Below are 15,977 nucleotides of genomic sequence, written 5' to 3'. Positions count from 1 at the left end.
CCTCACTTTTAATCAGCCTAGAAGAACATGGCTAGACTACATTTCCTCCTACCTCTGTGACAGATGAAACAGTAGGTAACTGACCCTTGCCATATAATCTCCTTTCCACATTGAACCAACGTCTCAAAGCTTCATCATCTAAAAAATGTTGCAGCCATACAACCACTACAAGTATGTGCCCACATCACCCCAGACCTCCATGTACTTATCTGCCCACCAGATGCTGACTGATTCTCCATCACCCACAGGGTACAGAATACAACATTTTGCGTTACACCATCCCCTCCTGCTAACCACCTGTCATACAAGAAGACATGCATTGGTAGAACGCCCTGTGTACAGGCCCAAAACTACCAAACACTCTCCCCACAAAGACAAGAAATATCAAATAACACCTAGAAGGCAGTAAAGACTGTACTCCTTCCCAACATATGAAGTAGGATCCCATACAACCAAGAAGCAGAATCGAACACTCACACAAGGATCATGAGCTTGATCACAGCTCAGCTCAGCTATCTGCCTGCTGCAACATTGTTGAAGGGATATAATAAGGCTATTTTAGTGATGGTCACAAAAAACAAAGAAACACTTCCCATATAAACCATATCACTAAAACCTACCCTTACAACTGAACACAACTATGTTGCGTATGCATTGTTCCATCTTTCACTCCTCTTTGCTCCATGACAGCTGGCACAATAGGAGCACAACCAAAATACTTTAAACTTACCACACACTAAAAACTGGCATCCTTCCAACCAAGCACAACCTAAGGAGTACTATGCTAGTTGTCAACCAAAGTATTTTGCAGCCTCAACCTGCCTTAGAGATAGGCCAGTTTGACACATAAGAATGCTCATCAATGGTTCAAGCTAGGGAGACTGATCACTTTGTCTGGGGCGGATTCTTTATTATATTTGGGATAAATTACCCATTGTCGTACATTGTAAGAATACTGCAAGTCACCCAACGAGTTCCAAAGACCGTATAGAGGAACAGAACCGAGGGTCACTTTCCACTATAAGGTCATTGAACTCCGAGGTGACAGCATTCTTTTAATGTATGACAGAGGATATTTTATTTCTTATAATACACGGTTACACCTTCATACTTCCCAAACCTGATTAAATCCTTTGTGTCTTGCTCTTTGACGTTCACTACAGAGCAGAAGATTAAAATTAGTATTTGTACTGTGAAAACACAACAAAAAGCCAATAGTAATTTTTCCAAAAAGATATTAGAATCGGTTTCCTGTATATCAAGTTACAAAAGCAGTGGCTCAGATTGTGTAGAAACATGCAGAGATTCTATGTTTTCTTCAATGACTTATATTTATGTGCCCATAAATATCTTGTTTCAGCTGATCACTTTTCATTTCCAGAAAAAACTTATCAAAAGAAGGAAAAACCATTCATATTTCCTTGCTTTATATTGCAGCTATAATTATGGTACATGATCTGCCTTTCACTCTGGTTACTGGCTCTGGCAGTAGGCACAGAGACACAGAACTCAACTGTCATAACTTACAATAGTTTAACAGCTATATCATTTATTTTTTACTGGTTACTAGACACGGGTGAAATAAGGAAGTTGGAGACGGCTTTTATACAGGGATTGCAGGCTCCCATGTATTTTATGCCGCAAATTAGGAACCATATAGTAGAATAAACTTGGGAAGGTGAATACTCTGCTGTTGATCTTTCCCTATGCGTTATATATGTATGTATCCCGTATTTATAAAGCACATTCCGACTCACGAAGAGCATCGAAGCGATATTGCAGAAGGAGAGAGCGCGGGGGAAACAAGAATGCAGAGGCCCCACCCAGGAAACAGAAGATGATGAGAAAGAATAAGAAAAATGTAAAAGTACAAAAAGAGGTACAAGACAGGTACTATTGGGGGAAAAGCCATGTTTTAACCAATTTCCTAAATCTTAACTAGCAGGGTTCTTGCCTAATGATCAAGGGAAGCGAGTTCCAACCTTTGGGAGCTGCCACGGTGAAAGCTTTATCATTCCATTTAGCTTTATAAGTACGAGGGACCTGAATTCAATAGGCTTTAGCGGACCTCAAGTTTCTCTTAGGAACATGCCAACAGAGCCTGGTGGTAAGATAACGGGGACCGATCCCATGAGCTGCTTTATACATTAAACAAAGCGATTTGAAGATAATACGCTGAGCAAATGGCAGCCAATGTAATTGTTTGAGGCTTCCTCTGACTGATTTCCACCGTGAAAGATTGAGAACCGCTCTGGCGGCAGCGTTCTAGACCAATTGCAACTTATTAATCAAAGCCTTATCCAGATAAAGGAATAAGGCATTACAATAAGCTACCTTTGACATCACCAGTGCTAAGGTAGCGGAGACTCTCCATTCATGTGAGAGATAAGGAACATTTTCCTAAGCATTTTGATGAGCCAGAAGCAAGTCTTTAAGGTGTGATTTACCTGATTTTTAAAGGATAGATGATCATCAAAAAAGATGCCCAAATTCCTACTGACAGTGGTGGGTACGGGGAGCGTGCCACATTCTGAAGGCCACCAACGTGAGCTCCATAACTCCTTTCCTAATCCGAAACAACAAATTTCGGTTTTGGTGGCATTCATTTTAAGCCAATTAGTGTTCATCCAGTTGCTCACTGTTAGCTTGCAGTTGTTGAACCGATCCGCAACCTCCTCCCAAGGCTTTTTAATTGGGATGATAAGCTGAGAGTCATCTGCGTAAGAGGACGGAATGAAGCCAAAGGAACTAATCAGACTGGCCAGTGGGGCAACATACACATTAAACAGAGTGGGACTCAAGGAAGATCCCTGGGGAATCCCACAAGGTAATAAATAAGGTGTGGATCTAAAATCGCCACAGCTTACAGTGGTCCATCTATTAGTAAGAAAAGATTCCAAGAGCTGAAGCGCTCGCTCTCTAATCCCCACTTGATAAAGGCGGGACGTTAGAAGGTGAGGAGAGATAGTATTGAACGCCGCCGACAAATCTAGTAGAGGTAGGGTAACCCCTTGACCTTCATCTACCAGTTTCTGGATAGCATCAAAGGATGAGATTAGGGTCGTCTCCGTGCTATGTGCTTTTCTGAAACCATGTTGGGAGTCATCAAGGGCTTCCACCAGTTCCAAATTCAACATTTTCTCTAAAACCTTTGCCAGATAGGGAAGAAGTGCTATTGGCCGTAAATTGTTTAGGTCTTGACTATCACCATCTGGCTTCTTCTTAAGGGGTACCACTGTAGTTTCTTTCCATAGGGAGGGGTACACCCCAGATAGCAGGACCTCTTGATAAATAGGAACTAACGCCAGAGCCATGAGTTATGGGTCTTCAGCAGAATCTTCTACCTGGTACATATTTGAAAAATATAAAAGTGCCTTTAACAAAGTGAATATATTCCAAATATCTTGAGAATGATCTGTTACACCTTGGTGAACATCAGAGATATTTAATCAAACCTACTAACCATCACTCTTGCACTACATTAATGATATTCAATTTGCTTTAGTTAACCATTTTTGTGGTTGAAGGGACATGGCAGAAAATCCCTGAGGAGTTTTAAAATTTGTCGATTTTTATGGAGGTTTGGGGGGGTTGTAGTTCATTTGCTTTGTGTGTCCTAGGCCTAGAATTGCTATTTAAATGTAATTAAAGCCTGCATTTTTTTAAATATACAGGAACCCCTCACATTTAATCACTTGCACCTTTGCCGTCAGCACTGTCTAATGAGGCTTGTTTTATTTTTGTAAAGTTTTAGATAATTTTATTTCAGCTCATAAATATTCCAGTTTCAAAACTTGTTAGGTAAACCTTTTATGACTTGGTGGCACTTAAAATTGCTCAATAAAAATAGTTTAGGTTGAAAAAAATATAATAAATTTAAAGTGAACCATACCTTCTAGCAAATCCGGATTGTATGACACAGTGACCAGTAGATAACAACAGTCCTGCTCCATCAAGGAAAGCATTGCCTTGGAATAGCTAACAGAGAAAGATACAAGTCAAACTTTTTAAAAAACAAGAACACATTTTCAGAGCTGCAAGACCATATAGCAGACAAAACAGTGTATACAATTTTCTTAAAAAATACCATAATAAATATATACAAAACAATCAATTAATATTTTTATTACCATTGATTAAACAATGTAAGATAAAGGACATCAACGGAGTAGCTAGAAATATAAAATGCCCCCCACCTTGACCAACATGGCACTAAACATGCGGGCAGAGTGGTAGATCCTAACCATTTCTATGCAGGCCTGTGAGAATTATTCCTTCCACCCCCATTGAAAAAATAGTGCAAAGTGATGCTTTTAATACATGATTTTAAAAGAATTTGGCCAAATAGCTGCATGGATAACAACCTTTCCTTATTTCCTCTCTGCTATCTTTTCTTCTGTGGGCTCTCTTTCCTTTTAAACTTCATTAATTTTTTCCTTCTCTGTTTCTTCTGTCATTAATTCTTGCCTTCTATCTTTTTATCTTTTACTCCTTCATATCATTCTTTTTTTCTACTTCATGATATTCTATTTTCTCCTTTCCACTCTCCTTTAATCCCTTCCTTCTATCTTAATTTCATTCTGTCCATTTGTCTTCCATTACATTTCACCTTCTTGTTACTTTTCTATCCTTTTTATGTAATTTTCTTTTCTTCCCTTCATCTTTAATTCCTTCATAATTTTTCTCATTCATTATTTACATGCCTTACTTATACTCCTGCCCTTCCTTCTCCCCTTCTTTCAGTACTCGTTCCTATTTTAATTCTCTTTTTGTTCTTTCTTTATTCCTTTCTTTTTCCTTCTTTCGTCTTTCCTCCCTAGTCTATTTTTTTTGTTATTTATTTTGTATTTTCCTGCTGTCCTTCTTTCCCCTTTTCTATTTTTTATCATTTAATTTTTACTTGCTTTTCTTCCAGTCACCCTTCTTACTTTTTCTGACCTTCCTTCCCTCTATTTTTTCATTCATTTCTCCCTTCTTTGAAGTCTTCTTTCCTTTTCTCTTCCTTGTTCACTCAGTCTGACTTCAATTGGCAATAAAGAAAAAGTTATTCTGACTCCCTGCTGAAGATGATGCAGCGGGTGCTTCACTGTGCCCCTGACGGACATAATATTTTCAGAGCAATTTACTAGATTAAGGGATGGCAGGCAGTCCTCCAACTATTTTGTTTACATAAAGGTTTGTAAAACATCAAAAGTTATGACTGCTCTGCACACATTTCAGGGGTCATGGGAGGATGCCCTACTTTCAAACAACTATTTAAAAACTAGGCAATAATGCAGAACTATCAAGGTAGCATATGAAAGGTTTAAAAATACCCTGCTGATGCCAAGACTCACAACCCAAAGTTAACGGCTGTCCAAAAGAAAGAGGTGACACCTCTTCCGCTCCAGATGAAATACCAGGAAGTCAAACAACAGGGCAAGAGGATATCAGGTAAGAGGCATATAACTGTTCTCTTTTAATGCACAAGAGAAACCCATTCAGGCTTTTACGGATCCTTATAAAGCCTAACAACAGTGGCTTGGACATTGTGCACATTGTGAAAAAGGAAGGGGAGCAGAACCATGATATACCGAACAGCACACAATCCCAGGTATGAGGTATTGGATATTGGCATAGCAGAGACTAGTCTGGCATAGTGATCTCCACTCCTGCCACAGAGTGCCTACTGAGTTATTGTACACCATACAGTGGCCTAGTGAGCATTAGTACCCTGACATACTGAGCAGATCCCCGCCGCATTGGGTAGGCCACTAGTGTAATGGCACAATGCTAATGAGATTCCCTGATGTCATACTGAGTAGCTCCTTTGAGCATTAACCTCTGCAAAGCAAACTGAGCAGCACCACATGCCCTTTGACATTCACACTTCTCATGTATTTTGAGTTGCACACCCTGGCATATTTGACAGCCCAATGACACACAGAGTATCATCAATTAGCTGCTTCCTAGCTTATTGCGCAGGAAACTAGACCACTGGCAAGCATCTTGGCACAATGAGCATGACATATGAATACTGAGTAGCACATGGTCAGTCAGCACCACCTAGGCATACTGGATATGAAATTGGTACATTAAGCAATCCAGAGAGAATAATGAGCAACTCAATGGCAAAACAAGAAGCTCCATAGCACATGGAATACTGGCCAGCCTCCCTACCACATTCACCTGCCTCCAAAATGCTTTGCAAAAGAGAATAGCCCCAGGCACACTCTGTAGCATACCGGTAAAAATCTGGAACATTTAGGACGCACACTACACTCATCATACTACAAGTGATCTGAAAAATGTAAGCACCACCTTGGAACATGTATGCATGCCCAAGACGCATATCAATAACATCGCTGAATGTGATGCCAGAATCATGACATATAAAGGCAGCAATTCAGGTGTGATTTAATATTTTAAGTAGAGAAGGTATGATGGAATATTGAATGGTGTTGAATTAGTAATAGGCACAGGGTAATTTGCGACAATAGTAGAGCCTTATGCAACGTTCCATGTCACAGAATTTTCTGCCGGGTCCCAATACATAAATACACTATTTTATTTATGTGACACAGAACTGTCTGCTGTGTCTCCAGATGTTTTACAGGCTACATAGACTTTTCATGATCATATGCATGCACTTGCTACTGCAGAAGAATAATGCTTCTGGGTTCAATGGCAGACCTACACTTTTTAGATGCCCTTAGGCCCTAGGGCTGATGTACCCTTCTGGGATTTCAGTGCAATAAATTTGGAAAAATGAACAGTAAAATACCCCTTTTTGCGAACATTTTAAATTAAATAACCCCCTTCCACGAAGTCATTTATGAGAATATCAAGAGTTGCTTCATGCAGTAACAGCGGGATTATGTGCAATACTAAACATTTGGGTGGAATGGGGCCACTGTTTGTTGAGCAAAATAAATTAAGTAAAACACTTGTGCTGGTATGGTATTTTACCAGAATATTTATGTCAATTGGCTGATCGGAATGCAAAATGTTGTGAAAGTAGAAAGACTCAGTCAAAAGAGTCTGCAATTTTTACTGGCAGTTCATCTGCAAAAACGTATAAATCACTGAAAGAGTGGAGCTAAAGAATTTTACTCACCGCTCTCTATCACATGGGTTAATTGCTACCAGAGATCCTCTATCCCAAATCCCATCATACTTTGCAGGAATTCTGTCAGAAAAATAAAAGATACATTTAAAATACATGAACAGACCTTATAAACTGTTTATTTAAAATGTAATGATGTTGAAGAAGCCAGAAACGTTTCAAGCTTTAATACGGAAACATATGTATAAATGTCAAGGGTTCTTTTTATTCAACACAAAACAGTAAAAAACACGAATAAAATCTGAGAGCTACAATACGCCCAAAAAATGCCTCTCCACAGATTGCCCATCCATGAGTTACTGCCCAAAGAATGCTTGAAAACTGTTTAGGAACAACTAGCCTCTACTCTTTCCTTTTCTTCTTGACTGCCTCTCCAGCTAACAGTGCTGTTCCACACCTTTTAAATGGATGTTGGGATGTAAGTGCAGTAAAGGGAAGGAAGAGAACATGATGCATGGGCTAAAGGAACCTATAGATTAAAGAAAAGATTTCTAATACAGAGAGATTTCTAGGCAGTTAGAAATCGCCACAGAGAGGGCACAAAAGGGTTCAGAATTCAAATATCAGGCCTAAAGTGGTCCTGGGGCTTGCTAAGGCATATCTGCTGATGTACCCTTCTGGGTTGTATACAGGATTATGAGGATTACGTCCAGATATAAAGCAAACGTTTTACAATGTCAAAAGGACTCTTGGAAACAGTGGGTGCAAGTGCTTGCTCTCTGACAATACAGAAGAATCTGAGAGTAGGATTTTGCATGCTTGAATTTTGCGGTTTAGTGGCCCTTTCTCAATGCCCCTGGAGATGGACTATCCAGTTGATTTGCTGGGCAAATTAATGACTTTCATTAGCCCAATCCCCATCCTCCCTACCCCCAAAACACCTTAAGCATGTTCTAATGCACAGTCCAGGGTCAGTGTCATTATCACGGCCTTCAACTGTACAGAGCTCTGCTGCCTTTCAGTTAGGTCTGGGTATACAAATACCACATACATACATAGAAGGCCACTTATAAGTGCCTTGCTATAAAAATGCTTTGGCATTTTTCGACAGATAAACAACTGAAATAATACAACATTGTTGTCTTCAACAACAATTAGTCTAATCCAGGTGTTCCAAACCAGTTGATCAGACATCTTCAGAGCAGCTCGCAGCCTTGAGTTCATTTTTAAATCAGCAAAGGGTCACACTTTCCTTTTAAAGTTAAGGGAAGGCTGAGTTTATTTTACACTATTATCATTAGGCTGCAGATAGCAGGTCCAGATAATGAGCAGTGCTTAGTCAAATTGATGACTGAGGCAGGGGTAAAAATAAAAGTCTTTGTCATCTCAATATTGGAGCATAATGGTGCTTCTGCGTGCTTTTAAATGGGAGAAAATGAAAATGAAAAATTGCCTTAATGATTAAGTTAACTGTTCATTTTAATGTTCTCTCATTTCTAAGTGCTACGTTTGCAAACAGCAGGCCTCTTGCCCCCAGTGACCAAAGACATTGTGCCATATTTAGTACTGAAAAAAACAGTTATTTTTTTTAAATGGGAGAAATTTAAAATGATGACAACTACTTCTATGAAGAGTTGGGGCCTGATTTAGATATTGGCGGATGGGTTACTCCGTCAGAACAATGACGGATATCCCGTCTGCCGAAATCTAAATCCCAAAGGAAATGATAGGATTTATATTTCGGCAGACAGGATATCCATCCACCAATGTCTAAATCAGGCCCACAATTTTCTTCTGCACTTTTAACTAATCCAATTACATTTTAATGTTTTATGGTGCATGTCTCATCACTTTAAATTCCTCCCATTTAAACAAATGGCTGTATTTTTCTGTGATAAACATGGCACCGTGTCTTCAGGCAACTGGGAACAAGATGCCTGCTGTTTGTAAATGTGACATTTGGAAATATGACTCATTTTGAATGATTGGTTTTATGGAGTTCATATATACAAAAAGTTAACTCTTCAATTTAATTTCCTCCCATTCCAAAAAGTGTCACCTTTACACACAGAAGGCATCTTGCTCACAGGAGATGGTAAACATGGTGCCATATTTAAAACTGAAACATGTAGCCATTATTAAAAGGGGAGAACTTTACAGTGAAGAATTTTTTCCATATTATGAATATTTTTCCAAAACATTTCTCTACACTTTATATTTCTCCCCATTTAAAGAACTGGTTGTATGTTAGTGGTATACATGTAATGTTGCCACACATGGCAAAAGGTACTTACTGTGTGCACAAGTGCATACAATATAGGCCCTCAGTCACCCATACAAATATACCCCATTCAAAGGCACACATGTTCACAATCCCCACAGACCACGCTTCCACTGACACGCATGGCAGTACTGTTGTAGTGCTTCTGGTCAAAGTATTTTGTGCAAACCATAGTGTCTGGCACTAGGGAAGGCTTAACCCTTTAATTGCTAAGCCTTTCCCCCTCCAAAAAGTACTCCACTCCAGTTTAGAAAAAATTATAATATTTATCTGTAGGAAGTTGGCTCTGTATGTCAAGCTTTATTCGGTCAATTAACCATGAAAGCATCACATACATCTCTGGCTCTGTATGTATTATTTCAAATTAAGAAATAGCATGCACAGAGTCCAAGGGTTCCCCTTAGAGGTAAGATAGTGGCAAAAGAGATAATTCTAATGCTCTATTTTGTGGTAGTGTGGTCGAGCAGTAGGCTTATCAGAGGGTAGTGTTAAGCATTTGTTGTACACAAACAGGCAATAAATGAGGAACACACACTCAAAGACAATTCCAGGCCCATAGGTTTTTGTATAGAAAAATATCTTTGCTTAGTTTATTTTAAGAACCACAGGTTCAAGATTAACAGACAATACTTTAAATGAAAGGTACTTCACTTAGGAACTTTAGGAACTTTGAATTAGCAAAATAGCATATACAGTTTCACACAAATGGCATATAGCTATTTTAAAACTAGACACTTAGTGCAATTTTCAACAGTTCCTGGGGAGGTAAGTGTTTGTTAGTTTTGCAGGTAAGTAAACCACCTACAGGGTTCAAAGTTGGGTCCAAGGTAGCCCACCGTTGGGGGTTCAGGGCAACCCTAAAGTTACCACACCAGCAGCTCAGGGCCGGTCAGGTGCAGAGGTCAAAGTGGTGCCCATAACGCATAGGCTTCAATGGAGAAGGGGGTGCCCCGGTTCCAGTCTGCCAGCAGGTAAGTACCTGCGTCTTCGGAGGGCAGACCAGGGGGGTTTTGTAGGGTACCGGGGGGGGGACACAAGTCAGCACAAAAAGAACACCCTCAGTGGCAAGGGGCGGCCGGGTGCAGTGTGCAAACAGGCATCGGGTTCGCAATGTAATCCAATGGGAGACCAAGGGGTCTCTTCAGCGATGAAGGCAGGCAAGGGGGGCGGGGGGGCTTCTCGGGGTAGCCACCACCAGGGCAAGGGAGAGGGCCACCTGGGGGTCGCTCCTGCACTGGAGGTCGGATCCTTCAGGTCCTGGGGGCTGCAGTGTCCTTACCAAGCGTCGGGTCTTTGAAGCAGGCAGTCGCGGTCAGGGGGAGCCTCGGGATTCCCTCTGCAGGCGTCACTGTTGGGGCTCAGGGGGGTCAGCTCTGGCTACTCACGGGCTCGCAGTCGCCGGGGAGTCCTCCCTGTAGTGTTTGTTCTCCACAAGTCGAGCTGGGGGCGTCGGGTGCAGAGTGCAAAGTCTCACGCTTCCGGCAGAAAACGTGTGTTGTTTCAAAGTTGCTTCTTTGTTGCAAAGTTGCAGTCTTTGTGGAGCAGAGCCGCTGTCCTCGGGAGTTCTTGGTCCTTCTAGATGCAGGGTAGCCCTCTGAGGCTTCAGAGGTCGCTGGACCCTGTGGAACACGTTGCTGGAGCAGTTTCTTTAGAAGTGGGGAGACAGGCCGGTAGAGCTGGGGCCAAAGCAGTTGGTGTCTCCGTCTTCTCTGCAGGTTTTTCAGCTCAGCAGTCCTTCTTCGTCTTAGGTTGCAGGAATCTAGTTTCCTAGGTTCTGGGGTGCCCCTAAATACTGAATTTAGGTGTGTGTTTAGGTCTGGGAGGGCAGTAGCCAATGGTTACTGTCCTTGAGGGTGGCTACACCCTCTCTGTGCCTCCTCCCTGAGGGAAGGGGGGCACATTCCTATTCCTATTGGGGGAATTCTCCAAAATCAAGATGGAGGATTTCTAAAGGCAGGGGTCACCTCAGCTCAGGACACCTTAGGGGCTGTCCTGACTGGTGGGTGACTCCTCCTTGTTTTTCTCATTATCTCCCCTGGACTTGCCGCCAAAAGTGGGGGCTGTGTCCAGGGGGCGGGCATCTCCACTAGCTGGAGTGCCCTGGGGCATTGTAACACGAAGCCTGAGCCTTTGAGGCTCACTGCTAGGTGTTACAGTTCCTGCAGGGGGGAGGTGTGAAGCACCTCCACCCAGAGCAGGCTTTTGTTTCTGTCCTCAGAGAGCACAAAGGCCCTCACCACATGGGGTCAGAAACTCGTCTCTCAGCAGCAGGCTGGCACAGACCAGTCAGTCCTGCACTGAACAATTGGGTAAAATACAGAGGGCATCTCTAAGATGCCCTCTGTGTGCATTTGTTTTATAAATCCATCATTGGCATCAGTGTGGGTTTATTATTCTGAGAAGTTTGATACCAAACTTCCCAGTATTCAGTGTAGCCATTATGGAGCTGTGGAGTTCGTTTCTGACAGACTCCCAGACCATATACTCTTATGGCTACCCTGCACTTACAATGTCTAAGGTTTTGCTTAGACACTGTAGGGGCATAGTGCTCATGCACCTATGCCCTCACCTGTGGTATAATGCACCCTGCCTTAGGGATGTAAGGCCTGCTAGAGGGGTGACTTACCTATGCCACAGGCAGTGTGAGGTTGGCATGGCACCCTGAGGGGAGTGCCATGTCGACTTAGTCATTGTCTACCCACCAGCACACACAAGCTGGCAAGCAGTGTGTCTGTGCTGAGTGAGGGGTCCCTAGGGTGGCATAAGACATGCTGCAGCCCTTAGAGACCTTCCCTGGCATCAGGACCATTGGTACCAGGGGTACCAGTTACAAGGGACTTACCTGGGTGCCAGGGTTGTGCCAATTGTGGAGACAATGGTACATTTTAGGTGAAAGAACACTGGTGCTGGGGCCTTGTTAGCAGGGTCCCAGCACACTTCTCAGTCAAGTCAGCATCAGTATTAGGCAAGAAGTGTGGGGTAATTGCAACAGAGAGCCATTTCCTTACACAAGCCCCCCCCAGCCCAAAGGCCAGGAGACTCAGCCAAAGCTGGGAGAGTCTTCCTAGTCTGTCAGGCGAGGATGAGTAGAGGAAATAGGCTGGTTTGTTGCAGGGCCTACTCTGCCTTACATCCTCCTGTTCAGGTCATTCCCTCTGGGGAACTGACCCACTTCCACAGTGATAGGACCTAGTCTGAATTGCCTCTTGTCTGTGCTTTTAATGTCTTCACCCATTCTCTCTATTTTGGGGTTAGAGGTATCCACCTCTGCTAATCTTATCTTAGCCAGGGTCACCCATAGCTTACCCAAAGAGGTTACCCAGAGCTGAAGTAACCCCACCATGACCAACAGGGTCAGGGGGCCTAACTTGCTATTTGGCATGGGGTCAGACCACCATGCAAAGGATAGTGCAGCCATAAAGGCTAACACCCAGCAGAGGCCACTGACAGCTGTCAGTGCCCAGAACCACACCTTTAGCTCTTCACCTGCAAGGGATGGAGCTAAATTACAGGCTTCTTTGGGTTCAGGGTGCCTGTCTGCTATGTTAGAGTGGGGGGTTACTACATCTTGTAGTAAACACCCTTCTTCCACTCTTTCTTCTGTTAACTGAGGAGCCACCCACTCAGGTTTAACAGTTGCCTGACTAGCCAGGACTTCTTGTGGGTCAGGTTGGACTTTACCAGTGCCACTTTTGGAGTTCTCCCCTACTGGAGCAGAATCTCCTTGGCTTGCTGGAACCTTGGCTAAAGGTTGTCCACCTTTCCTACTCTGCTTTCCTTTCTTTTTCTTTTGGGGCCTACTTGCAGTTACTGCAGGGGTAGCACCTTCAGAATCCTTGGGAGAGGACTGGCACTGGACCAGTTCCTCTCTTGGGCTCTGACTAACCTCTGGGTAGTCATTTCCAAGGAGACAATCAAGGGGGAGGTCTGTACTGACTACCACCCTTCTCCAGCTAAAAGTCCCACCCACTTCTATGGGCACAAAAGCCACAGGCCTATCAGTGACTCTGTCTGGGCTAACTCTTACTCTGGCAGTCTCACCTGGGATGTACTGGTTTGAGAACACCAGCCTGTCATGCACAATAGTGTGACAGGCACAAGTGTCTCTCAGGGCAGTGGTTGGGATTCCATTCACCAGTAGGTGGTGGAATTGTCTACTTCCCTCTGGAATCTCCAACTCACCTGTTGGGCCCTTTTTCCAGTTGAAGGCTATGAAGACCTCCTCATCTGAGGAGTCATCCCCAATGACTACACTGGTCACCCCTGGGATTTTGCTAGGGGGTTTGTTTTTGGAACAAGAAGTGCCCTTGGTGTGGTGCCCTGTCTGTCTACAGTTATGGCACCATGCCTTAGTGGCATCCCAGTTCTTACCCTGGTACCCACCTTTGTTTTGGGTTGTGTCTTGGGGCCCACCCACCTGGTCTGGTTTTTGGGCGCCTACAGAGGACTCTTTTTCTTTGTTTCTAGTGTCACCCACTTTCTCCTGGGGAGGCTTTGTAAGCCCTTTCTTTTGGTCACCCCCAGTGGAAGTTTTGGTTACCCTAGTCTTGACCCAGTGGTCTGCCTTCTTTCCCAATTCTTGGGGAGAAATTGGACCTAGGTCTACCAGATACTGATGCAACTTTTCATTGAAGCAGTTACTTAAAATGTGTTCTTTCATAAACAAATTATAAAGCCCAACATAGTCATGCACTTCTTTTCCAGTTACCCAACCATCCAGTGTTTTCACTGAGTAGTCTACAAAATCAACCCAGGTCTGGCTCAAGGATTTTTGACCCCCCCCCCCTGAACCTAATCCTGTACTCCTCAGTTGAGAATCCAAAGCCCTCAATCAGGGTAGCCTTCATGAGGTCATAGGATTCTGCATCTTTTCCAGAGAGTGTGAGGAGTCTATCCCTACACTTTCCAGTGAACATTTCCCAAAGGAGAGCACCCCAGTGAGCTCGGTTTACTTTTCTGGTTGCACAAGCCCTCTCAAAAGCTGTGAACCATTTGGTGATGTCATCACCATCTTCATATTTAGTTAAAATCCCTTTAGTGATTTTCAACATGTCAGGAGAATCTCTGACCCTATTATGTTGCTGCCACCATTGATGGGACCAAGACCCATCTCTTGTCTTTCCCTTTTTATGGCTAGGAGCTGTCTCTCTATAGCCAATCTTTTGGCCATCCTGGCTAGCAGGAGGTCCTCTTCATTGAGGCTGCCCTCAATGCTTCCAGAGTTGCTGGACTCTCCTGTGAGAGAAGCAGCATCTCTGACTATCACTTGTGGAGACAGGGTTGGAGAAACCCAGGTCTCCCTAACTAGGAGTGGGGGTGGGAATTCCTCCACATCACTAGCTTCCCCCTCTGGGAAGGTATCATCAGAGGGGTTGTTTTTAGAGGTTTAGCAAACTCTGCCAAAAGCTCCTGGAGCTGTACTTTGGTAGGGTTTGAACCAGTTTTAATATTTTTGATTTTGCAGAGACCTTAACTCTGACATCCTAAGATGCAGGTAAGGGGTGAGGTTGAGTTCCATCACTATCTCTTCTGCAGTAGACATTAAGGGGGTCATTACGACCCTGGCGGCCAGCGGTAACACCGCCAACAGGCTGGCGGTGTTCCGCCAGCAATTATGACCATGGCGGAATTGCCACGGCCATACCGCCGGCCCCTCCACTTTCCCGCCAGGATTCTGCCTGGCGGTCATAATCCCCAGGGCAGCGGTGCCAGCACCACTGCCCTGGGGATTATGAGTCCCCAACCGCCGGCCTGTCCATGGCGGTACACACCGCCATGGAAAGGCCGGCGGTAAGGGGACTTGGGGTGCCCCTGGGGGCCCCTGCACTGCCCATGCACTTGGCATGGGCAGTGCAGGGGCCCCCAGGCATAGCCCCGTCGCGCATTTCACTGCCCGAATTTCGGGCAGTGAAATGCGCGACGGGTGCTACTGCACCCGCTGAACATCAGCATTGCCGCCGGCTCTATTACGAGCCGGCTGCAATGTTGATGTGACATTTCCGCTGGCCCAGCGGCAATGTCATAATAGGGAGACAGAAATACCGCCGGCAACGGCGGTATTCTGTCTACCGCAGCCTCGGTCTTAATGACCCCCTATGTGCCTGATTACAACTTTGGAGGAGGTGTTAATCCGTCCCAAAAGTGACGGTAAAGTGACGGATATACCACCAGCCGTATTACGAGTCCATTATATCCTCTGGAACTCGTAATACGGCTGGTGGTATATCCGTCACATTTGGGACGGATTAACACCTCCTCCAAAGTTGTAATCAGGCCCTATGTTTCTAAAAGTTGGAATACTTTTTAAGAATCTAAAACTATGTCTAGAACTTAATTCAAACTTTTACAAAACTTTTAAGCTCTAAAAGAAATGCTAACAGGGACTAACACAAGGCCCTAGCAGGACTTTTTAGTCGTGTGATCAGGTATTGGCTGAGTAGTCGAGCAAATGCAAAGTCTTGTACCCCACCGCTAATCCACCAATGTAGGAAGTTGGCTCTGTATGTACTATTTCAAAGTAAGAAATAGCATGCACAGAGTCCAAGGGTTCCCCTTAGAGGTAAGATAGTGGCAAAAAGAGATAATTCTAATGCTCTATTTTGTGGCAGTGTGGTCGAGCAGTAGGCTTATCAGAGGGTAGTTGTAAGCATT

General features: G+C 43.8%; 1 protein-coding gene across 1 annotated transcript in view; it reads right to left on the bottom strand.

Moving 5' to 3' along the window:
- The window catches only part of TPMT (thiopurine S-methyltransferase), a 149,637-nt gene that overhangs the window by 15,493 nt on the left and 118,167 nt on the right, over nt 1-15,977 (bottom strand). Inside the window, exons 6-7 of the mRNA XM_069218303.1 lie at nt 7,097-7,168; nt 3,893-3,978 (exon numbers count right to left, since the gene is read on the bottom strand). Of these exons, the coding sequence (XP_069074404.1) occupies nt 3,893-3,978; nt 7,097-7,168 (158 nt within the window). The remainder of the gene's footprint in view (nt 1-3,892; nt 3,979-7,096; nt 7,169-15,977) is intronic.

This window comes from Pleurodeles waltl, chromosome 2_1, assembly GCF_031143425.1.
Source record: "Pleurodeles waltl isolate 20211129_DDA chromosome 2_1, aPleWal1.hap1.20221129, whole genome shotgun sequence".
Classification (NCBI taxonomy): Eukaryota; Metazoa; Chordata; class Amphibia; order Caudata; family Salamandridae; genus Pleurodeles; species Pleurodeles waltl.
This window is presented reverse-complemented; position numbering and strand designations above follow the sequence as displayed.